This window comes from Aptenodytes forsteri, unplaced genomic scaffold (assembly GCF_000699145.1).
Source record: "Aptenodytes forsteri isolate BGI_AS27 unplaced genomic scaffold, ASM69914v1 Scaffold132, whole genome shotgun sequence".
Taxonomy (NCBI): domain Eukaryota; kingdom Metazoa; phylum Chordata; class Aves; order Sphenisciformes; family Spheniscidae; genus Aptenodytes; species Aptenodytes forsteri.
Window position 1 is genome coordinate 116361 of NW_008795520.1, and position 26170 is coordinate 142530.

General features: G+C 40.7%; 1 protein-coding gene across 1 annotated transcript in view; it reads left to right on the forward strand.

Annotated features, from left to right (window-relative positions):
* The window catches only part of KIF25 (kinesin family member 25), a 51245-nt gene that overhangs the window by 23245 nt on the left and 1830 nt on the right, over positions 1-26170 (forward strand). The window contains exons 8-15 of the mRNA XM_019472701.1: positions 3192-3266; positions 7876-8025; positions 9108-9284; positions 14756-14907; positions 17832-18029; positions 20652-20807; positions 22053-22196; positions 24495-24598. Of these exons, the coding sequence (XP_019328246.1) occupies positions 3192-3266; positions 7876-8025; positions 9108-9284; positions 14756-14907; positions 17832-18029; positions 20652-20807; positions 22053-22196; positions 24495-24598 (1156 nt within the window). The remainder of the gene's footprint in view (positions 1-3191; positions 3267-7875; positions 8026-9107; positions 9285-14755; positions 14908-17831; positions 18030-20651; positions 20808-22052; positions 22197-24494; positions 24599-26170) is intronic.

Genomic DNA, 26170 nt, shown 5'->3' on the forward strand with positions numbered 1-26170 from the left:
GATCTCTCAAGGTACATGGCCCCCTTGCATGTCTGCTAAGCTACTCAAAGTAATTCCTTTCACCCTCAAGCTACACCTAACACAGCCGTACCAGTTGAAGTAAACGCAGAATAATGCTGGAATTCAACTCTGTAGAGCAAGACAGTTAATGGTATTGACACAGGACTGCAGAGGTGCTGTGACTCTGGACATGTGGTGTAGATCCTGATAATCAGGAAAAGGGTTAAAAAAATGTAAATCCCCCAAAGAATGCAGTTCTTGGGGAATGTTTTTTCAGTGTCCTAGCACAGCTCTTTTTTATAAACAGAAGAGCATATGGTTCTTATGAACTCAAAAATGTTTATTTTTTTAGCAAAGTTTTATGGAACTAATAAATGGCAAAATATTTGATTTCAGCTCAGGAAGAAAATTCCAGCTTTCAGCATGTTATGCTTTTATAATTTTATTGGCGAATCAGTTAGCAAAATAAAAAAGAAGCTCAGAATTTTCAAGGTGAAATTAACATTAATTGCTACACAGGGACAAATCTGTCATCACTCTGGTAAAAATACATGGGCTTATAGAAAGAGATTCTCTGGATTTGCTGCATCTTTCATGGTCTCAGATAGCTAATTAAGTGGGTGTCCATGCTTCAGCCAGTGCTGTGAATACAGTGTAGCATAAACTAGTCCAAGCCAACTTTAAACTACTTTGGGTACTGGTAGCATTTGAACTACAGCAGCTAAGTAGTGGCTTTAGGAAGTTGAGTAAATATTTGGAGTAGTTACTGTAACGTGGAGCCCCATGCCTTTCCTCTGAATGGCTACCAGAACCTGAACCTGACATAGTTAGCTATGGCTATACTACTTTGCAGTGCAAACAGGCTACTAAGACTGGTTGATTCTAGCCCTGGTTGTGGTCGGTAGCAATCTATTTGCTTTCTTAGACAGCAAAACCCATCAACAGCAAGTGAAGACAGTATGACTGTTCTCATCTCTAAACCACCTTTTTAAGTTTGGGGGTTTTGTGTAGTAGCTCTGGGATGTTTTGATGTGTTAAGAAAAAAATATAATTTCAACACATATTGAGTTAGAAGCCTAGTTGGTTAAGATGGAGGACTTGGTGCTAATGAGTATTTCATTGATTGCAGAGGACAAATGAAGCAGAGAAAAGTGTTTGGAAGTGCTTTTGCTCTCTTATATTGACCTTACAGATTTGATGTGCAAAGTTTACTGAAGCATATGCGTGTATGCATGGAAAGCAAGGATGGAGTATTGCTATTCAGTGTCTGTGTCCTCCCAGTACAAATTGTGCCACATCTCTGCATATTTGTTGGTTTCTCAGTGTAGTATGACAGCACATCAGTGGAATGGCAAGACAAGCAGTATTTGTCCATCAAGCCAGACAAGTGCTCCTTTCCTGATTAAAGAGAGTACATTTTCATGCAACTTACAATTAGACTGTGGAACACATTGCCACAGGATGTTACTCCAGGCCAAGAATTCAGCAAGATGCAAAAAGAAACTGAATACTAATTCTAATAATTTTTTTTTTGAAACAGAGATTCAACTCATATTTCAGTTTTGAGGCCAGTTTACAGTTTAAGGATTAGGATGAGACACAGAGATGAATTATTGTGTCTTCAGCCGCCATAGTGTTTCTTGCTCCTTCCTCTGGCTATTGTCAGGAACAAAATGCTGAACTAAGTGGGTTGGCTCTAATTCTGTATCTGTTTATCAGTGATCCCTCTGTACAGTCTTATTTATGGAGAACATGAATACATAATCTACATTTGTACAGGCTATAGATGGTACTGGCCAGATCCTGGTCAAATGTACAAAGAGGCTTGAGTAAATGCTAAAGAGCACACACACTATGTCTTAGTTCAGTTAAACTTGCAGTATCATACACAAGCTGTGGAATACTGCTAAGTGAAGTGTACTAGTATACTATATACACAGGGAAGTAACTGTGCTTTTTTATGTTTGCTGTTACCAAAATTCCTGTTTCTAATTAGTTGTTTTGCTATAAGCTGTAAAGAACAAACATGACTCATTAGAAAACAGAGCTAAACAACAAGAAAAAAAAATCACAACAGAAAGATATCAGACAAGGAAGCTTTTTGCAAAGATAAACATTCATACCTCAAATACTTAAGTGTGGCTAATGACATTCATGTTTTAGATTCTGTTCATTTTGTATAAACAGTACTTGCTGCTGCAGGCTGTAATCTTGGGGAGGATATGTTTTTGGTGTGCTAGAGAAGAAATGAATGAGTTGGGATGTCCACATTTTACGATCAGAATTTCCTCCCTTTGATGATTTCCTATTTTCAGGTCTTGATTGTATGTTGTACAAACTTGATAGTTGAAAGGGTTGGAGGAAAAAATTCTTTGAAGAGCCCTGTGTTAGCTTTTTTCCCCCTTGAATTCGAAAAAATTTATGCAGTTGTTTTAGACATCATTGTTTTGGCACAAGGATTGTACTGTCATTGCTCTTTTCTAAGAGGTGGAATAACTCATTCAATTTAATTGTCTTTCATTCTGTTTAAAAATTAGTCTGAAATCCACATGACAATATAAAAGAAAGCCTTCCCTCGAGTGAGAAGTGTTTATTTCAGAGCAGATAGTTCAGCAAGGGTGGGGATGGAAATACCTTAGGCTGATGCTGCCCACAAAGACATTGCATCCTTAAACATGACCCTCAGGGGCTTTCTGATTTCTGCTCTGCCACTGACTCTTCTGAGACAAATCCTGAGGCAAGTTTGCAGCCTCTGTACCTCTTTTGTTTTTTGCCAAACCTTATCCACATCTAAAGGGAAGCACAACCTGACCACTTCCTTCCTTAGTGTGACACAAAGGAGACACAGGCAGCAGGGATATTTCACAGTCTGGTAGGTGGGAAAAAGTAACAGAGATCTAGTACAGCCTGAAAAAAGACTCCATCTGCCAGAGAGGCAGGCAGAAGGATTAGGATGAGCTCAGAGAGCCACAAGCGTACGCCTGCGGGTCGTTCCCTCCAGCACAGACAGCAGCCGCTCCCAAAAAGTGTGTGAGAACCTTGGAGTTCTAATTTTCAGTCCCCTGACATAGAAATGTCGGCAGGTCACAAGTTTTATGTCACTGGCCTACATTTTCCCTAGTTTGTATTCTTGTATTGCGACAACATGTTTATATTTTTTCTTCAGTTAATCGTTGCACTTTGCTCCTCAGAGTTTATAATGCTTTGGAGTCTCAAGACACAGTATTTGCGGATGTGGCCCCTTTGCTAACATCTCTCCTGGATGGGTAAGTTAAAAGGTGGGAGTAAGAAAGCCAAAGGGCAATAATCTACTGAAATCCATCAATTAAAAAAAAAAGACTTAATAGTGGCGGTCCTGTCAAATTTTGTGGCTTTGCAGTTGCATTTTCCTGTTTTGTTTCTACTCAACACCAAGTGAATGTTGTTTCCCCATATAAACAGTGAAAACACTGTTGACAAAATTTAGCAGAGCAGACAAATTTAGGAAAAAAAACTAGGTTTTTTTCTCTGGTCTCTTTCTGGCAAACTTAAGCATTGCTTCTAATGGAGGATACTATCTTTTTTTGTGTTTTGGTAGGTTATGTTTTAGAATTGTTTTTCAGTTGTAGACACAGTATGATACATCTTTTCCAACAGTGTTTTCATATATAAAAGGCCTGCCAGGCTAGAGAGAACACTCTCTGATCATCTGTTCTGTTTTGGTGTACAGCACAGGCCATAGAAGGTGATACAATCAATTCCTGGTTGAACCAGAACTGAGCATCCTCAGTCGTAGTTCTAACGCTCCTTCAGGCACTGGGGTTAAAACAGAATTCTGGTTTGAATACAAAACTGATCAGTAACAACCACTAACAAATATGTGTAATTACTTCTAGCCACTGAAGTTCATGAAGTGTGATTCTTCTTTTATACTAGAGCCAACTTAAGCTACTCTTGCGAAGAAGCCTTGAAGTGCATATTGTTATAATCCTTGAGGCTTGAACTGAGATTCATACAAAACTTCCCTTCTGCTCCTTTCTCACCCCCGCTCCAATTCCACTCAATTATAGATGGTGGTCATAGAGCTGTCATGGACCTTTCCCTCCCTGTAGAGGGAAAGCCAGTCTCTTTCCATCCGCAGTGGTATAGTTGAACAGTGGCAATCCTTGTTCCTGGCAGTCTGCACACTGAAGTTTCCAGGTCTCCTTTTCTTAAAAGCAGCCTAGAAGAGGCATATCAGGATATTGTGGATATTGGGAAATCCCAGCCGTCCCTTTACACATGCCACAGAGGGGCCCACAAGGGCTACCTGGGGTAAGGGAAGTCCTATATGGCCCGTATGGCATTATTCCAGATTACCAAGGATGAGTAACCACAGTTGCCATAGCTGGGCAACCTAGGGACCACTGGGTTGGAGGAATTTGAAGAAGTCCTTATAACCACTGTTTTCTCTCTCTGCTTTTCCTTTTGCAATGAACGTAAGTTTGTTTTGGCTCAATATGTTGCCTGTGTATCTTCAGACATATCTGATCTGTACCTTGATCTGCTGTACTTCCCACTTTCTAATTTCCACATTGAGAGAATCCTGTCCTAAATGCTAGGATTTTTATATTCAGCTAGGAAATGTTCTGTTATTGAAAACAAGAGAGTTGTCTTGTCCTTCCAGAAGTGCCATTTAAACAGAAGCAGATTTTCAGGGAAGGCGAGGCTGTGCGTATGAGCCATGTTTCTCAGCAGCCTTCCCATTGTAAATGGGAAACAGACATACTTGGTCTGAACGTTGAAGCTTTTTGCTGCTCCTGGTTGTTTTAGTCTGGGCTCCAAAGTCGTCTGTAACAACTTTTAGCTTAAGTAGAAAGGAGTGCTCCACCCCTTTATTTTTTCTTTATTTTTCTTTCTTAATGAATTGTTTCATTTTTCAGTATAAATATACAGGAAGAAAAGATTGTCCCATATGCAAAACAGACAAAGTACAGCAGGCTTCAAAGTCTACAGTTAGCCATACAGGGCCAGCAAGGGAGTAAGATAACATTTCTTTTCTTTACAGCATTGAAGAATCAAGCTTGTTTATTTATTTTAAAGAATACATTTCTCCTCCTTTGATTTCCTTTAACAGTGTTCTCTCCTAGTGATAGCTTTGCTATACTGAACACCCGCACTCTTTTCAGGAGAGATATACTACAAAACTATTGGTATTCTAGCTTGACAATAAGAACTTTTTGAAACAAGAATATTACCAATGAAGCAGAGTGGAGAAGGAGAAATGTCAGGGCACATAGGTGAATCGTAGTCTGAAATTTTCAGATTGCTCTATTGTTGGAACTAGAGTTGGAAACTCTTATGTTGGAACCAGAACACCAATGAAGTAAACTAGGTAAATATAAACTAGTCTGCTGCTTGTCCTTTTGTTGAATCACCCAACAATTCACTCTCTCCTGTGCCGACTTAGATATAATACTGCTTTGGATAGTTTGAGCTCATTTGGGCTTACTGAAATACTGTTTTGGCTTTGGCAGAGAAGTTATCACTAATTGATACCTGATTTGCATCTCTATCTTCAATGCTACAAGCACCTGTCTGCTTAGCTTCCAATCATATCACCTGTATGTTGTCAGAACTATTTTGTCCATGATGCTTACTTTCTAACAAGTAGCAATTAAGGAAAATTTGAATAGCTAGACTATATGAAAGTTTGAGGGACTTCTAAAAAGACTTCCATTCTGATTTTCCTAAGGAAAGCTACTACTTGCAAACTTCTGGCTCCCTTTTTGGTTCCAAAGATCTCTCTGATTTTGCAGCGGGGCTAGAAGTCTCAGTAAGCTACAGGTTGGTGAGGCAGTGTGCGTTAGGGGTAGAATTGTGAAAATTGCTCATTGTTAGCCTAGCTGAAAACTACCAAAATTAGTGGGAGCTTTTCCACTGACATAAATGCAAGTAGAATTATGCCAGCAGTGAATACTTACAAAAATCCCTTGTTTCAGATTTACAGCCCTAATTTCTAGCACATTTCATTTTGCTGTAGTGCTCTTTATTTTCAGTTATAGTTATCTACTTTACTTCATCAAATCTATGACTAGACTTCTATTTTATACTCTGCACCCTGAAACGTGGAGGGAACTTACTATAGGTTCACTGACTGCAACTTTGACTTTGCATCCCCAGAAGGGGTACCCAGGTATTTGCTGTGTTACTTATCAGCCCACATTTCTTTCTAACAGGAGAAAGCTTTCTAAATAATCCTCCAAAAAGAATTGCTTCCAGGCATGTTTAATATGCAAAAAATTGCTGCAAATATATTTCTCTGCAATGGCCATGTAAGTATTTCATTACTTGAAACCATAAATTTAAAACAAGTAGATGAGGGGTCTTCATTGAAGCTGCTGGCATGTGCTTGAAACATTTTTGATATGAGGAGAAGCATCGGATAACCAAAAGCAGCTGTTCAGGTCTGCCCACGGAGGAGGTATAGCTTAGGCAGTGAAATTGTATTCCCTGGCAGAACAGGAGCAAGCCCATTCTTGCAACTCGCTAGTAGAGCAGAAATTTCAGCATACTGCAAAGCACTCGCCATGTATGGAGGTTCTGCTAATGTTGTGTGTCTGAACAAACAAGATAATCCAGGGAAGGAGCAGTCCTGTCAGCGTAACTGCATGTCTTCCAAGAGTTTTTGCTGGCACAGTTCTGTGCGCAACAGTGAGGTGCTGGCAGGTGCTGCAGAGCAGACGCGGCGGAGCCGGGACTAACCTTCAGCTGCACGGTACAGCACTGGTCCTCAATACAAAGTAGTACGGTGGCTGGATACATTTGTATCTGCCCACTTGTTTTGCTTAAGATGTTGACTTTGAGCCGACTGTGTTAGAAACACACTTTCTGGATAGGATTCATACATCTAAATTCAGATCCCTGCGGGGCAGACATCCACAGCAGAGCTCACAGCTGTGGACTTTTTTTTTTTTATTATTATTTTCAGTGCAGAGAAACAGGCATTTTCAGAGTTCTGTTCATTAGATGTATTTTACATGTCTACTTCAGAAGATGATGAGTTGTGTTTCAAAATTCAGATCTGCGGGGCAGACATCCACAGCAGAGCTCACAGCTGTGGACTTTTTTTTTTTTTATTATTATTTTCAGTGCAGAGAAACAGGCATTTTCAGAGTTCTGTTCATTAGATGTATTTTACATGTCTACTTCAGAAGATGATGAGTTGTGTTTCATAGGTGCCTGTACCTCTGCAGTGACATTGTACATTTTCACCTTATACAAGTCCATACCAGAGCAGTTCCTACCACCTTTATTCCAGAGTAGTCTTTGTGTGCATGCTTATACTGAACTAATGCATTTGGTTTAAAATTTGTGCCTCTTATTATTAGGTCTGTCTTATCTTTCCAGTGACTGAGGGCTGTGACTGATGAGCCTGCCTGAAAAAGACTACAAGAGCTGAAGAGTTTACTGTTCCCAGCTGTTAAGATACTAGTGCTGTGGTTTGCAGCATAGTACTGCAAGACAAATCAAACCCAGCCATGGTTTACTTTAAAATGCTGTACTGTAAAATGCAGTGGTTCAGGAGCTGATTAACAAGCAGCTCAGTAGTGCGTGAACTGGAAGTTGGGCAGACAGGAGGTGTAACCTCATCAGTCATTCCAAGCTAAGCATCCCTTAAACTCTGCTTAAAAGCAACCCTTCAACTCTGCTTAAAAAATAAAATCTGTTTAGGCGATGTTATGAGAGCAGTACTTTGATTTCTGTCAGATTTTGCAATCTCCAGAAAGAAATCTGCAGGGGCAGTGAATTTTTTTTTGTTTCAGTTTGTGTTCCCAAATTGTTTGGGGTTTGACTTGCCACTTTACAAACACATTTGGTAATGGTAAAATAAATGAAGGCCCTTTTAATTTTCAGGTACAATGTGTGTATCATGGCTTATGGGCAAACTGGAAGTGGGAAGACATACACAATGTTGGGACCACAGTTAGGGGAGAACTTTGCATTCTCCATAGAAGATGAATCAGAACTTGGAATTATTCCTCGAGCTACCCAAGAAGTGTTCAGGTAAAAACTAAGTAAAGGCTCGTCTCAGTGGCAGTGACCTTAAACTTTATAGAAAGGATGAAATAATGTTTGTAATGTATTTATCATTACAGATTTCAGCTTCACAATGATTAAGATTTACAGCTTCTCTAACTGCCATTTTATATTTGACTTTTGATACAGATTTCTAGTCTCTCTCCTGCTTAGTCTGGTTTTCTAAGAAAATAAGATTATGCAGTCTTGCTGTCTGTTATCTGTCCATCTGTCTTTCAGACTCCTAATTAACTTTTGAATATGTTTCAACCATAGTTGTGGGAGTCCAAAAGATAATTAAGTTCTTACAAGTTTTGTGAAAATTGGCAATTGGAGTAGATGAAGAGGATCCAGATTAGAACTCAGTCCCCAAGAAGAATGGTAGTAGAATTTTTAACCACAATCTGTTCTTGCTTTGAGAATTCTCAGATTTTTTTAGTTGAATGCATGATTTGAACTGATGCGCTGCTATGTTATAATGGAAGAGCCATTAGAGGTTTTTCCAGCTAAGCATATTTCTTTTGGAGAATGGTATAAGATAAATCAAAGATCCAATTTTGTAACAGAATAACTGTGTCTAACTGTAAATACTCTCCTGAATAGACAAGCCCTTAATTTATGAATTTTCTGAGGCTGTGGACAGATAACCTCTTACAGATCTAGCTGGGCAGTTTACCATCTCTGCCTATTCATTGCTTGCACTCTGCCAGAGTTTATCATATCTTGAGCTCTGAATGCAATTAACATCCAGCAGAGAAATGGTGTAAAAGAATCTTGAGGAGGGAGGGAGGCTAATGCAGAAAAACAGTTTAAGCTGGCACAGCTGTTTGGAAAATCAAGTTTTATTTACTGCTTCACGTATAATTTAACTGTATTCTGATTCTTCAGCTTAACATTAGCATGTGGATGAGGCAAAACCACAGCTGCGGATAGTTAATAAGCACTTTTATCAGATTGTAATTAGATTACAATTAAAGAATAGAACTTTATTTACAGATTGTTCACTTGGGGTTTGACTTCAACTTTTTTGGCTTTTTTCTTTTTTTTTTTTTCCTATTTTTATTCTCCAGGCTTATTTCAGAAAAGCCACCAGGAAGTTACTGGGTTGAGGTTTCTGTTGTAGAAGTGTATAATAATGAAATTTTTGATCTTCTGGCCAAAGACAGTTGTGGAAGAGTATTTGGTGTCAAACGCGATGTTGTCACAACCAGAGAAGGAAAGAGCGATGTTCCATTGCTTACGCATGAGTAAGTACACGATTTGATCCTTATCATCCGACCATGATCTGGTGTCAATGCAATGTATAGCTGTCACGAAATTGCATTATAGGCACCAGTTATCGCTTCTAAACAATGAGTCCTAACCATATGCAAAAGAACAGTTCTCACTGTTTCCATGAGCTCAGTGTATTAGACTGCAGTTGGCGGCAAATGTCGAAATACTTTCAGAAATAACAGTACAATTAGTTCGGGTTATACTCCTGCGTTAGGCATGTTCCACTCAGAACGCCCGAAGATAGCTGTGTATTTCATTGTTGCTGGATCTAGAGCATCTTGTCAGATGTAAAAAAAGGGGTAACCCAGTCACAAAGCGCTTTCCCTTCAGTCTTACCAAATTATAAAATTTACAGGTTATAACAGAAACGTATGTACTTCTTGTAGATTTTTAAGCAGCTGTAGAGTGTTAGCTTTCCCTACACACGTTGAAGTTAAAAAAAAGTACGTTAGAAAGAGTAAGATTTTAAGTTATCTTTTAATATAAATACCCATCTTGCACTGCTTAGTATTCTGTTTTCATAACTGGAGGCATTAAAGTGGGAATTGATATGCTGGCATTTGAACCCATAGTTCTTGAAAATCCAGGTTCTTCAAACTAAAAGCTAAGTAGCAGCTAAGCTTCTACCCATTCAGTTTTAAGACGTATACCTTCCCAGCGTTGGTATATGGTAAGTTTGATTCTTACTTACACATCTTGATGGTTTAGGGAGAACTAAGATGTTTAAGGCTACAGCTATACTTATTTTAATGCCTTCTTGTACTTACTAAGCATTACAAAGGCTTGTTCTAGTACACATGGGAATGATTCTTGGTGTTACGTATGTATAGTATACAAAGCAAATGTATAATACTTTCTTGTTATGTTAAACACCTTGGCTAACTAGATGGTAAAAATCACATGTTCATAACAATTCATCCATTAACAAGAGTGAATCTGTTTCGGATGCTTCATTTTAGTAATGGCTGTGTTGTTTATGCTAGTTGTAAATCAACATGAGCAAAAAAAAATATGACAAGCAGTACTAGTGGCATGTTGTGGATGGAGCAAGACTGCACTTCACTTGTAAGAAAGAAGCAACAATACACTTCATTGATAGAAAACAGTGAGTTAACAAAGTTCAATGGTAAATGCAACAGTGGTTTAACAAGACTCGATGGCAAGGTACACTTGATTATTTACTGCATAGAGGACAGGGTCAGACAAAACTGTCAGGGAGACCCTCCCGTTGAGTCACGAGGTTCAGAAAGGGCCCCCTTGCTTTCTAAACTCCTCCTCAGAGAGGAGTCCAGGTGCGGCTGGATCCAATCCTAGTCCCAGACTTGGTCAACAGTTTATGTCTAAAGGATTATATGCGCGCAATTAATCCTTTATATCACTTAGCTAAGATTTCAAAGTTTAGCATGCTATTAGTCACTTACTGAGGATCTGTTGCGGCAAGGAATCTCTCAACCTTGAGGAGTAACCTTCAGAGGCGTCCCTACTCAAGGGGAGGCCCCGCCACGCAGCCTGCTGCCACGCAGGAGAGCTCAACAGGCCCTGGGCTGTCCACTATTTATAGAGTAAGTCATTTTTGCGTACCAGCAAGACGTTTGGGTCACTGCTTCAGACAGCCCTTGGCTACTGTGTTGCCATCCGTCCCCAAAGCCCAGCATAAGCTGGATGCAGCCATCACGACCCCCACGGGTGGTCACTGCTTACGCGGGGCTTGTGGGGGGGAGCACACCCACACATGGCACCAGAGCAGTGGTGCTACCCAGTGGAATTACACTACTGGACGTCTCCCTGTGAGCACCCAGCATGTGAACAGATTCTAGAAGTGAACATTTCTGCTTGTGCGCTACAGAGAAGTCTAGAAACTTAGAAAAAATGTTCTGCTCCCTGGCCAAATAATGTTTGTGAAAAGAAACATCTTGCCCTATTGAAGTGTATCACAGTATTATAGTGTTTTACATTTCTGGGGGAAACATGATGTTTTTCTTCAATTCTTTATAATAATGCTTGTCATGGTCTAATCTCTACTTTTCCAGGAGGAATTAGAAGTCAGATATGAAAAGCATCCCTCTCCCCCCCACCCCCGCCAATTAAAATAAAATGCACCCTCAGTGGAAATAATTCAAGGCAGTATTTTTGTTTTGTGGGACTTAGTCACATAAGCAGACTAGTAGTTGTTTGTTTATGTGGATTGATGCTATTGCCAGAAAGCCTTGATAAAAATACAAGAATGTACTGGAGAGTTGCACAAACATACTTTTATTCTACCTAGTTATACGCATTTATTGGCTTGTATTTTCTAGCCATTGAACTGTTCATAGAAAAGTGGGAGCCCAGAGAAATTGTAAAGTGACTTTCTTCATCATGGGGGCTATATAACTTTCCTTTCTTTCTGTGAAATAATAATCACTGCAGTATTCTAGAAAGGATTAACATTTGGCTTTGGGGTATGCCTGCTCTTCAGTCTTAAGGTTAAATATGATTTCCAGAGAAATTCTGCATCCTTGATTGCACTCTGCATGCTCCATCAGAGCATGGAATGAATTAGAAATGACTGGAGCTTGACGTGATGAATCCTTTTGCCCTCTCTGTCTGCATTATGCTGACTGGTGGGTTTCTCTCAGTCTCTGTTCTTGGATTTCCCCAACTGTGACTCTACTCCAACTTTCAGCATCTGGTTAAGGCTCTGCTGTCAAGGGAATGAAAAACTCCTTCAGAAGAGGTTGGGAGTGGAGCCTAACCTATGTGTGCTGAATCTTTCTTGAAGGAGCTAATCTTTTTCCTTTGACTAGAGAAGAAAGGAACTATATGACTTAGAAAATGAAGATGGGTGCATATAGTGTGGGTATGATGGGAGTTAAATTTTTCTTGCTTCATCAGAACCTCCAAGTAATTTTTGATTATGGTATTTCAGTAACCAAGAGGCTGGCCTGGTTTCATTCCTGAAAAATGCCTACTCCCCTTCCCAAGGGAGCTTTGCATAGTTAGTGGGTGACCCATCTCTTTTCCTAGGCTTTGGGGAAGGGAGAGGTGAGATGTTGCTGGACTTGTGCCATAGAGGCAAGAACTAAAGGCTGCAATAAGGTTTCATTTGTCCTTCTAGTTAATAAAATGGCTGCTCTGTTTGTTTCTGTAAATTTTAATTTATGGTAAAGGAACCTGGTGCCTTGAACTAAGCACCTCTTAAAAACCAATTATCTCAATCAATTGATAAATACTCAATTCTAATGCAAATATAAATAAGAATATGGACTTGTATCTCAATTACAATGCAAGCAGCGAAAAAAGTCCAATTCATAAACAGGTTATATTAATAATTACACATAAAGGTTAATAAGAAAAAGCAAACCCAAACAAAGTAAGGGAACCATTGAATGAGGCCACCCAGCTGCCCGAAATCTAAAGTAAACAGCTGGTGCTTTGAATAAAAACACATCCTCGTTTGTGATAATATTTCATCTAGAATGTATTGGCCTGCTGGGTCTCATTGGCTTCTCCATATATCCATTAAAGTACAGTAGTCTCTTTCCTGCTAACATGTACGTCTTACTGAATCACAAAAACCTCAGTCTCTTTCTTCTTTTATGGCTTGGTTGACTTTGGAGAACATTCAGCATCAAATTTTTAACCTAACCACAACAGGGCTTCTCTGTAGAAGATTCTGTAGAATCTGGTCCTGGAACATGCGGTACATACAGCATGATAAAGTCGTAGAGATTATACTAAAAAATTATTACTGTCAGTCCTGCTGAGAAGCTACTGTGCCAAGCTTGCAGCACCGGACTGGGGATGCTTTTTACCTCCAAAGTCAACTGCAGTTTCCCAGTAGGTGACCAGCACTGACAGCATACCCTGAGGCCTATCTCCTTCTGCTAGTTAGAGGACAGCAGCTTGTAGCACTGACCCCTTGCCAGTGCACAGCAGCAGCTTGCAGAAGCTGATTGCCTGTTGCTACATCCTAGCGAAGGCTGCTTACCTCTCAGGCCGTCCAGTCCTGGCTGGCTAGCTATTGGAAGATGCAGTTCAAAACTCAGGAAGGCAAGATCTGCCTCCTTGGACTTGAGGCAATAGTCGGATCACCCCAGTGTGAGGCTCTGCTTTCTCTGACAGTAGGAACTAGAGCCACTGCTTCCCTGCTGGTGCCAGGTCAAACAACCAGGGAGACACTACCAGTGGATGCACAGAGGCAGAGATATTACAGGGGAGGCCAGCACGTGCGGCTCAGGATTGATCGGCGAAGTCTATAGTGATCATTTAGCTCCTGCAGCCCTGGTTACACAGGGAACTGCCTTTAAGTGGCTGCTTCTCTTAAGTGTCTGTAAGCATAGTGGTTTTCTGTTCTTAAGATGCCCTTGCTTTATTTTCAGAGGAAATTGTTTTAGCCGGGTATAGCTCTTTTGTCTCTGAACTCTTCAAGTATGGCTCTTCTAGCATAAAATAAGTTTGTGCCCTGAAATCGGCCAAATCTAAGTCAGGCCTTGCCTTTTATCACATGCTTGCTTTTGCTGACTGCAGCCATGTGGAACCAAGCCTGTAGCCTGTCAGGAGAGTTATTAATGCTTCTAGTATTACAGGGCATTCAGTAACCAGGCTGTGATATGCAGTCATAATAATTTATACCCCCATCTAGAAACTAATGTTTAGGTGATGTAACTTGAGTGATTATTGAAGAAGGCAATGCAGTGAAAGGAAAGGGTAGGCAATCTTACCTCATTTGTTTTAAGCATCGCAAACCTGGGGGAAATCACAGTGGTCTTTTTCTTTACCTAATCAGTTTATTTCACTTTCTGTGTTAGGTTTTTGCCCTTCAATTGGTCATATTTGCAGTATTTCCTTTAACTGGAAAAGAAAACAGATAGTCCGAGATAAAATGGTCTACAGAAACTTATGCCTGTCTATTCTGACACTGTGCTGGAGTCCCTGCTCATTGAACAGTGGAATTGAACTTTTTTCCCAAGGATTCTGGATTTAATTCCAAATGTGAAATACGATTTTCAAAGGCCCAGAGAAATTTCTTTTTTTGCCCTAATTCTGTACCTCCCAAAGAACAGGAGCTACCTTAACATGAACTGGACAACTCCACTTCTGTAAGACCAGAGATTCTAGGAATGTCTAAATCTGTCTTTTCTTCCAAAGTGTGGAGGTGTAGAAATTTCAGTCACTTCTAGAGCTGAGCTACAGCACCTATAGACCTGCAAGGCTGACGGGCCACTTCTTCAGCACTTTCAGTACTACATCACAGCTTTTGTCTTGAATTTGCATCTTGGACTATATCCCACCTGAACAAGTCTATATACAGTTGTCTGTGCAGCTGAAAACTGAGATTACTATAAGAAGTTAGAAGAGTGAGGAAGTGGAAATGCTCAGATTGACATCTAAGTTGTCAGCTTTCTCATGTGATTTTTACTGTGAGTCAGTTAAATCTTCTGCTTGTTTCTTTACTTCCTAGGACTGTTGAAAATGCATCTGAATTTTTGCATCTAGTCAACAAAGGCCTACAGCTGAGAGTCAGGCACCCAACACTGGTGCATGCTCATTCCTCTCGTTCTCATCTGGTAGTTACCTTGACCATAACCACAATCGTCTCTGGAGATAACTTTGGTAAGTAGGATGTTACTAAAATACATCTAGAGCCAGTTGTTTTGCAGTCTGTGGACCGAGAGATTTTCAGATTGTTTTTTCCTCTTTTTTCCCATGTTTAATACATTCCCTCAGTTCTTTTCCACTGTTTAACTTCTGCATACGTTCTTAAATAACAGACCAGTTTGATGTCTAAATGCTACTGAAACTTTCACTTTCATAACAACTTTTCAATTTTCTTTACATGTCTTGACTTAGAGTTCTTGAAGTTTTATAGCATGAAACAACTAATGAAATAAATTTTATCAGTAAGTCATAAGGTAAGGTGTAAGATAAGATAGAAAAGATATCAGTAACATAGATACTCAAATACAATAGTTAAATCACTTCATATGACATACCATATTCATGCTAAGTTTGTAGTTTGTGGTACCATGTGTTTTAGGGATCATCATATGCTTTGTTTTTTGGTTTTTGGTAATTATTTTTTTACCCGCTGCCTTGCAAAAACATCCATTAAATTCAGAGTCTCTTGAACTGTTAATAATAGGCCACTGTAGGAACAGACAACATAGTTGTCTTATTTACTATGGCAAAACCTGTATTTCTCCTTTTCATTACCACACCAAGACTTACCAGTTTATTGCTTTAGGAATAACTTCAGCATGAAACAACTAATGAAATAAATTTTATCAGTAAGTCATAAGGTAAGGTGTAAGATAAGATAGAAAAGATATCAGTAACATAGATACTCAAATACAATAGTTAAATCACTTCATATGACATACCATATTCATGCTAAGTTTGTGGTAAAGCTAACCATGTGTTTTAGGGATCATCATATGCTTTGTTTTTTGGTGAGAAAGAATTATTTTTTTACCCACTGCCTTGCAAAAACATCCATTAAATTCAGAGTCTCTTGAACTGTTAATAATAGGCCACTGTAGGAACAGACAACATAGTTGTCTTATTTACTATGGCAAAACCTGTATTTCTCCTTTTCATTACCACACCAAGACTTACCAGTTTATTGCTTTAGGAATAACTTCAGCTTCTGGGGGTTAACTTTGTTTTCTTTTGCTCATGTTGTAATTAGGCTCTCTGCTTCCAGTGCTGTGGTCCATCTCCTTCATACTCTGCAACAACAATATGGTTTTAGAAAGTGGAAAATATTTAACATTTTTTCCCTTAGATTGCTATCAGAAATTAAACCGACAATATTAGCAAAACAGAACAAACAGTGCCCTCGCTTACCTATGGGCCTTGCCAAAAGACACAGTTACTTCACAAGTTGCAGCTCCAGCTTTCCAGATGTGAGCTCTAGCCAGTTCCAGATTCTTGTCCATCAGACAGATGTTACTTTTCAAAACACAGTGTGTGCACCGTTAGCGCACCAGCCATCCGGTCTACTCAAGACTTCCCTTTGTCATTTGGAATTGCGGTCACCCTACTACGCCGTGTTGTCTGGCAGCAAAGCTCCATAGAAATGTCTGATTTGTGTTGAATGCAGACTCAGGCTCTCAGCTCATAGCGCATGGATGAAGATGTGCAATATGGGGGGGCAGAGCAGCACTGCAAATGGGACCTCACTATAGCAGTGTGACAGCGCATTCTGTCTTGTTTAAAAGGAGAAACTCCTGATTTAAAAGCTAGGTGCAATTGTCAAATATCTCAACACCAAAGATGTAAGTCACTAAATAAAAAGTTGTAAAGTCTGTGATGAGTTCTGCACCTAAAGCCAGGGTTGACAAGCCAGCACTTTTTCAGGTTTGATTAAGGTCTTTTAGCATTTTGTTTCAGTAATATCTGTTGTTTGAGGAGAGCAGTTTCTTAATTGCCTTGTCTCAAACTGAAGAGGAGTGAGAACACTTATTTTTACACTGTATGGCCTGAAGCCATTTATTTTGTGTAAACCAAAACAGCTGCTCCGTCTACACTGTGGACAGCTAGCTCGGGTTTTAGCAACAGCCTAGCTGGAGAGGTACAGAGCGCTGCAACCCAATTCAGTCTGTTCCTTACTCAAGTTTTGCAGCTGGGAACTTTGTACTATTGCAACAAGACTCTTTAAGTCACCAAGAGAGTCTGTTGTCTCTATTACCTGTAGCAGAGCGTGTGCCTTTTATTCTTTTATGTCTTTCAGAGAGGGAGAGGATGAAAAGCAAAACACTGAAGGAAAAAAAGCAAAACTGCTTTAGGAAAGCCCTTTTGCATATACTCCTGCTAAGCTAATGTCAAAGCAGCTTTCCCAGAGAATCTGTCTTCGTCTTCCTTCCCAGCAGAGCGTGAAAGCCAGATGCTGCTGCTGAGGAAGAGGAAGGATATGAAGCAGTCTAATGCAGCTACAGAACTACCAGGAGTAGTAGGTAACCAACCTCAACAAGTGGGAGTAATGCTGTTGAAGCTAATAGCTCATCATGTGGAGATGCAGCAGTGGCATATGAGGGCTGAAGGAAGTCTAGAGGGAACAGCAGCAAAGAACAAAATAGAAGAGGCAGGATGAACTTGGTTTTTTTGCCAGAGCACCAGCAGGTGATGTTTCAAATACATAGAAACAGACTTCAGAGCTTACTGCTCCCAAACATTCGAAATCTCACTTTGGTTTCAGTCAATCTAAAACATTAAAAAATGCCCTTTAAAGTCCTTGCTGGACTCCTGTTTCTTGTTTTCCACATTCAAGTGTGAACAGCGAGGATATTAGATACAAGAGAACCTACACCCAAGCTTTGTTACCAACTGGTATGATCGGTTTGATGAACAAAACCTTAGATAAGATAGAAAAAGTCATTCAGCCTGCCCGTGCCATTGATTCTGACTCGTATATTGCTTCTGCTAGAATAGCCTAAACCAGCAGATACTGTACTTCTGCTATTGATGCCCCATTTTTCCCCATCTCAATTTCCAGTGTCAGCGAGAAGCTCCCCTTGTTTGTTTTTTCCATTAACCAGGTACTTCATGGGAAGATGAACAAACCAGTCAGAGACTAAATAAAGAGGTTTCCTGCACCTTTCCGCAAAAAATGAGAGACAATAAATCCACCTCTTCTTCCAGAGCCTCTTCACCGGCACAACTTGAAGCCTCTGAGAAACTGAAGCAAGTGAAAACTAGATTGCAGCTGGTGGATCTGGCTGGTAGCGAGTGCGTCGGTAAGCAAACGCGTCTGTTTATGGGCATGGATCCTCCCAGATCTAGGTTACAATAGTTGCCTTTACCTCTTTATGTAGGGATATGTGCTACCCTGCTTTCACACAGGGGATGGTTTAAACCCACAAATTTGTGGGCCTGATTGTTCCAGTTTTACACTGGTACAGTTTAACTGAAAATCTCACTGCATAAGCCTAAAATAAGCCCAGGGCGGTTACCCATATCATAGGTATATTTGTTCAGACTGGTTTTATTAGGCCTGTTTTCCTACTCTGAAAATTAGCATGTCTTTGTACAGAAATGTTTAAAATGCATAAATTATTTAAATATTACTAATATCTGTAATAATTCATATCACCATGTGTGGGTTTTTCCGCCTTATTGTGGAAAAAGTCTTGGAGGAAGTTAGCGTTGAAAAGATAATATTGTTTTCATTGTTTCTTCAAAGTATTTTCCTCCTCCCCTCTCCTCTGTGCACACAATAATTTCAAAAACTTGATTATTTCCTAAAGGACAAGCTTTCTTACCAAGAAAAGCCATGCAGCCAAATGTACCATTCCAGAAATAATGTTTTGAAAACTGAACCAGTATTATGAAAGAGTCTTTTACTTTACTGCCAAGAATTCTTGCTGTTGCTCACTGTTAAACTCTTGTTCTACAGAGAAACCTAGTATAATACATTATTTTTTTCATTTGCTCTAAGTGCTGGAAACTGTTTAGTAAACATGTAATTGAGCAACAGCGTGTGTGTTTGTTCCCTCAGTTCAACCAGGACAAACATTTACCTGGTTTGGGGCTCAGTGGGCCAGATCCTCCAGTGAAGCCCAGAACTGTGCTCACTTACATCAGTGTTAGATGTGGCCCAGCACACACGTCAGACTAACCTCTGCCATCAGCTACACTGGTGGAGATTTGAAGATGTTGGACTTACTCTGATAAAAGTGAGGGCAGCTGTTAACTTGTAATTGTTTTAAAATGTGGACAAATCTAAGTGCGCAGCAGTAGCAGGCATCTCTCACACTTTAAATGTAGATCAGCTCCCTGCCTTGTTAGCTCCACAGCCATCCTGGATCATTTACAGCATTTACTAAGCAGTCCTTGTTTAGCAAACTAGGTTTCAGTTTGAAAACTCGGCTAATGCTTTGTGGAAGTTCATCTGACCAAATGTAGATAATCAGCAGTTTAACCATGTTACCGCCTCACCTATTTGCAGTTTTCTGCTTTAGGGTGATATCCATTGTCTCAGGAGTCCACCTTCACCGACTATAAAAGAAGCCTGGGGATGGCTGTAGACACAGACCCCAGTAAAGTTAGTCTGAGATACATCCTATCTCGGATTATTGACACACTGCGGGAGGGTCTTCCAAACTGTTTTGCTCTGTGCCTCTCTGCAAAGGGACTCTACCATTCCAGCCCCATCCTCTCCCAGAGTCACATTTCTCCAGCCCTCACTGTCCAGACTTCTGGGTTGTTTTTTTTTCTGTTCCTGTGCTTTTTCACACTTGCCTCTTGAACACCTCTCTTTTTCTCCCAGTTGGGAAAATACTGGCCTAAAGGGAAAACAAGATCCCTAGCCTCTTTGTTTCTCTAGAGGTGGGACAGAAAGCAGCTGAGGAAACTGTTAGCCCGTTCTGACCATCCCACTACCATTAGCTCTGCCTAGCATGGATCATGTGCTCTGGGTAATGAGAACTGACTGCAGTTCCATCTGTAGCTCACCCACTATCCTGAAGAAAGGTTGAATTTGAATAATGTGATGCTAAATGGTAATAGCAAGTTTCTCTTTCCCAAATGGCAGAGGTAAGGACAGGAGGAATTAATTACTCTTGGAGGAATTAATTACTCTTAACTGCACGCTCATCAAGACTGATCATAGAGTTGAGCTTGCAGTACCTCTTGAAATTGGTGCAACTTGATTTGTAGACCAAACCTTTCCAGTGTTGCTCAAGGGCAGCATAGCTATGTACCACCATGCTGGGTGGACGGTAGAAGGGCATCGTTTTCCTGTATCGATTTCCTTACAGCAAATCATACCACGAAGAACAGCACCTTACAGACTTTGGTGAACAAAAACTCCTCACACTTACAGCTGCTGTACAGTTTTGTTTTTGCAGCTTATGCCATCAGCGTCACTCCTGTTCTTCCTAAGGGATACAGACGGGGCAGTTAACTATTATAAAAAATGGTGGAACACAACAGGGTTCTCTCTGGAGACACTGTGGACTGATGTTTTCAAAAGCAGCGTTGTCTTGTCTGATCTTATGGTGTTCCTACTTTATCAGTTCCATAATACATACGGAGCCAAGATGCATTGTACAGCTGAAGAGATCAACTTTAACGTGAGATACTTAAGACCATCTGCAGGCACTGAACCTTCTTTAACCTTCCTTCAAAGAGGAATATGAAATATTCCTGAATATAAAATACTGAACAATGCATTGGCAGCCGGGAGTAAACAATCACTACATCTTGCTTTTGGCATAGGTGGACTAGAAGTCATGGTTCAGAATTTGTGTTCAAAAACACTGCGTCAAAAGTAGATGATACAGCAACAGAATTTTTCACAATTACAATTGAAGCAGCTTTGCTTAGTCTTACCATTGCCTTTTTCTACACTGTACTAGGTATGTCTGGAGTGACAGGTGCAGCACTGAGAGAGACATCATTTATTAACCGCAGCTTGTCTGCCCTAGCAGACGTTCTTGGGGCAATAGCAGAACAGCGATCTCATGTACCATATCGAAACAGCAAACTTACGCATCTGCTTCAGGACTCCGTAGGTGAGGGATTATTCTGACTTTTGTTTAACAGCATAGATTTCTTTTCTCAATCTTTCCCCTCCTTTGTTGTGTAAAACTAGAGGATGATCTCGTACTCCTCCCTTGTATGTGGGCCTCAATTCAAAGACTCTGGCTTTGGAGCAGTGTGAGTACACAGTGAGAGTTCTGAACTCCTCCTGAATTTGGCTAAACCTTACTCTTTCCAAGGTTCAGTTTAGGAATACAGTTGGAATAATCACAACATCTCTAATAGTATCGTGTAAAGGATAATAATTGCATTTCACTGGTGTTTCAAGTCAGGTACAGTTTACAAGTTAAGCTTCGATCTTTATTCCTATAGGGTGTAGTGACATATTTGCACGTTCCTTAACATTGTGCCCTGTAGCAGTAAGACAAAGGAGGGAGACAGAACATATGCATGGTACTGTGCTACAACTCCTTTTTGTGTTTGGGTCATCACCTCTTCTCTAGCTCCACATCTGTGCAGAAATAGTTTTAAAGCAAGTGTAATTCCTGCAGTAATGTCAGATTTCTGTCCAACCATATAGTATATTAGTCCATTTTTCTTCAGCCAGAAAGCATCAGCCCTTTAGTCTCCACTTCAAGGCATTGACAGTGACTGAGGTAACAGTTCTTCAGAGCTTCTGAAAGACTATTAATTTTTCCTTGAACTTTGAGTTTTACCTAGTGCTGGAGTCCCCACTGTGAAAAGGCAAAGCCAAAGAAAGTGAGTTTAGGAGCTATGTTGTATGGGCACTGAGCTTGGTTTTAACCATGCCTGGTGTATGACTTGGGTGACACTGTTTAGGTGAAGTGTTGAAAGTGGCAATTTCCTTGTTTGTTTAATCATTCTCTGTGAACTTCTAAGAAGTCTGTTTTGCTTTATTGTCACACAAATAAGCCATTTTGCCATTACCCCGAATTTACAAACATTTGACAAAGCTTATTGAAGTGCCCAGACCCATAACATACATGCAGACTAACTGGTGAAGCTATAAGGGGGGAAAAATCTACATTACAAATCATGAAACATTTATTCCACTGGGGCAAATACCTTATTGTTAGATATAGACTTCCCTTGAAGGAGCTGTCTGTTTTCAACAGCCATCTTCATGTACAGTCTTCTGCTTCATAAAAGCAATGGTAGCCTATGCTCGTTGTTGTGTAGATCAATACATTACCAGTGTATAACTTACTGAAAATAATGAGGTAAATAAATATGTTTTGTCTTTTTCCTGCTTTTAGGAGGTGATGCTAAACTGTTGGTCATGCTGTGCATCTCTCCTGACCAGAAATACTTAACAGAATCCATGCAGTCTCTGGGATTTGGAGCTCGTGCTCGGCAAGTTCAGAGAGGACAAGTCAAGAAAAAAAATTTCCCAGTGCAGAGTAAAGCAAAATAAAACCTAAGACTCCTGTGGATTAAAGTATTATTAATGAGTTCCTCAGACTGAAATGTATATTGTTGTCCTAAAGCCATTCTTTTAGATATCAACTGCCAGAGAAAATAAACAATCCTCAATATGGCATTAGTAAGCCATAAACCTGCTGATAATGTTCTTGCTCCAAAGATAACAGCAAGTATTGACAACAGCTACCAACCATGATGGGATGGCATAGAAATAAATCAGCCTTTTTTAGGAAAGCTACTTCAAGACATGGTTTTGGTGATATGTTTCCTTTGGGCAAGTAGAACTAAGTCAACACAGCCCTGATTTAGGACCTTTCACCCTTGAAAGGCCAAGGGTGCATTCTGTTTTCTCAGTAGAAGACAAAGAGTCTAAATACCATTCCAGTGCTTCAAAGCAGCAAGTGAAATACTTCCCCTCAGCTTGGATTAAAATGAGACACATCATCGCGGCTTGCTCTTCTGTCTAGCATGGATGGGGTCATTCCTAACGCACTATCAAGAGGCAGGACTGTAAAGGAACCCATCAGCTGTATTGAATGGAGTTCTGTTCTCTGCTTTTAGGTAGGAAATAATGGCACTAGTGAGATGGAGAAAAAGGAATAAGGCTGTATCTGTTATCCCTCTGGAATGTAGCTTAGGAAGCAAATGAGGGATTATACAACTTTTTGAAAACACACTCAGGTTAAATGGTTGGAGCGAATCCCAACTCTGCTGAGTTCACTAAGACTACAGCTTTGCCTGGTTTGGGTTTTGGTTTTTTTGCTCCATGAGTGCCGAAAGGTCCTGAACTTCAGATCCTAATAGCTAATGGGACCTAACTGGTACAACTGTTTTAGTAGAAGTCTGGCCTGTTGTTTCACTTACATTTCTGAAGCAAGTTAACCACATCACAACCTTAGAAAAGGACAACTATGCGCTTCCCATCCATCACATGAATAAAACATCAAAAATCCAGCTTGTGATATGGTGCTTGTCATCTTCAAGAGGCTTTCACCCTCTTACACCAACATTGAGACAACATCATGCAGGGTTTGTGAATGAAGTTACACTGGGAGAAGTTTCAAGGAAATTTAAGCAATGTTAGAGATGAGAAGTGGTTCTGAGATGAGTAGTTGGGTTCATATAACATCTGATGTGTTTTATGTGCTGCGTTATTGCTCAGCAGAGGCCTCAGGATCCACTTTGAATTTTTCCCTCCAGCAATCACTCTGCTGCTAGACTGGGAGAGAGGTCATTGGTAGGTCACTGCAAGAAAGCTTAAATTGCAGTGGCCTGCCCAAAAGGCTGGAGTTTATAGTACTCCAAGTCACTTAACCTTCACAAGCATAAATATTTATTCAGAGATTATATAGCATACTATTATTGGAATTTCACCCTTGAATATGTAACAGCTGCTGTGTTGCATGCAGTGCTCTGGTGCTCAGAACATTAGCATTGCAACTGGAGAGCTGTAATAATACTTGTTTTCCTAAATAATGTCACGAGGGTAAAAAATGCCTTAACTTTACCTGATTCCAGCAGTAACAGATAGGTAGGAAAAAGAATCTGGACACAGGACCTTATGAAGCTGAATGGTCACTAAAGCAATCTCAGGTGAGAAAGCAGGCTTACATTCCTTACTCTGACACTAAATGAAACAGGAGCAGGCAGCTTCGAGCTCACCTTCGTCTCATGACAGCTAGGCTACTAAAGCAGCCTGGATTAGAAGCTCTAAAAGAGCTTAAGTGACAAGGGAGGACTAGCTGATTCCACCAGCATCTTTAAATAAGTTCCTCAAATATTTTTAAGGATTTGGCATTTCCTAAGTGTTACATAGAAACGTAACTTGTCATGAACTGCACTTTCTTTTCTGGAGCTGCTCTTCAAAATTTGGCATTTATTTACAATCTGTGTGGTAGGGGAAAAGCAGCAATACTTATTGTTAAAGCTGAGAAATAAACCCCTCAAGTATCAGCAAATACCAAAAGTTTAAGTTTCTACGTTAACATTGGCTCTGCCAAATTGTGCATATGCAGCATTCCCTATTCCTGTTTTCCTTCTCAGCATAGCGTATCACTCGCTGTTTGACCTAACACAATGAAGTGTACAGGATATGCAGAGCAACAAAGTTAACATATTGCTCTAAGAACTTTCAGTTTTGGAATTTCCTGGGTTATAGAGATATGATTGCTCAATCCCAGTGTCAGATGTGATGCACTGAAGGAAAGAAGGGTAGAAGTTGTAAGGGTGAAATGGATTTACTCCAGCATCTAAGCTGAATTGTCTTCTGCCCGAAGGTTCACTCGGACCTCCTGAAGGAGCGGCAGGGATCTTCAGACATGCAACTAATGTCCTGAGGAACAAGGAAAACAGCGTGTGCAAGGCCCTATACTTCTCTGCTGTAATTCTTTTAGTTTTCAGATCTTTTATGCTTTGAAATAACAGCTATGTTAGAAAAGCAGGCGTGACAGATATCACGGAGCTGACTTCAAGGTTTCCGTTGTTGACTAAAACCTATCCTGATAAACCAGTCCTCATCATGTTGACACTGTAAAGCTGAAACACACATACCAACACTGGGCGAAAGAAAGCGGTATTTGAAAGTGTTCTAATAAACAGAGACAGAAGGTCATAAAAGCACCAAGAAAAAGGTGGTTGTTTTTAAGAGAGCCCACGTAGTCTATTTGCTAATTATAGCTTTGCTCTCTGGGAGGGCAGGGGCACGAGCAAATGAGAGTAAAAACTATATAAATCAGGAGAAAATCCTTTCAGTGAAGCCCACGAGTACATAATCCAGAGCATAGCTGGTCTCTTGGTGCACTGAAGCAAGAGCACTCTCAACCCTGCTCTACCCCTGCCTGCTCAGCCGGGTGATTGGGTCACTGTTTCGGAGGGAGTGCTGCTCAGTATGGGGCGGGGGGGTGTCCTCTCTCCTATCCACAATCAGCATGCCTTGGTGGCAGTCAACAGGTTAACCTTTCACTGCTGGGCTCTCATTCTCCCCCCCCATTTTCTCCTGTGACAGTTCAACCAGTGCTCAGCTACATCACACCTTCCACCATCCCCTGGCTAGCCGCAGGAAAGAGGCATTCCTCCCACAGTGATGCAAGGCACCACAAACCCCAGCTACCTGTTGGACTGGCTTTCAGATGACCCCCTCAAATTTATTCTGCCTTCTTCCTTGCCCTGCAGATGAGCTGAGCAAACCATTTTAGCAACAGTAGCTTAGAGCCTCCACATCCTCCTCAAAAAGCCTACCCATTATTGAAAACACAGCAAACGCAAAAGAATTTGGTCTTGTGAATACTTTGGTATTCAGCATCCTGGTTTACCGTCAGGCTGGCCAAGGAGACAATGGCGTGAAGCCTGACCAGGGCAGCAGCTGCCTGGGAGGCCCAGGGTCTGGTATTCATGCCAATGTACCCCAAGCACCTTACGTAAAAGTGGCAGCTGCTTCCACACTGCGAGCACCCCTCACCCCTGGCAACCTACTCACACATCCTCTAACCCGTGGGCCAAGCACCCTCCCAGAAAGCAGAGAATTTGGATCCAGTTCAAAGACAAAGGATTTGAGCTCCTGTCTCTCCCCGCACAAGCGAATGCTCTGGCTTGAAGGACAGCCAGCAGATCTGGAGATGGGGCAGGGAAAATGGGACTCTGCCAGACCAATCCCCAAGTCCTAATAGCAGCAAGTGCTCGTCTAGGGTAAAATACACAGATATGCGTACACATAGACCTACACAAAGTTAGCAGGAGACATCTAGACATATCTAGACTCAGACAATAGCCTTCAAGGTACAAGTCCAAAATTTGGCCCAGAAGTACAGATTGGTGCCCACATTTCTCTGTGGACTTATCAATACAGACAGAATTTATCAACTCCGCTTGTTGGTTCCCCTTGCAGCCAAGGTGTTACGGTTTAACCTCAGCTGGCAACTGAGGACCACACAGCCGCTCGCTCCCTCCCCCCGCC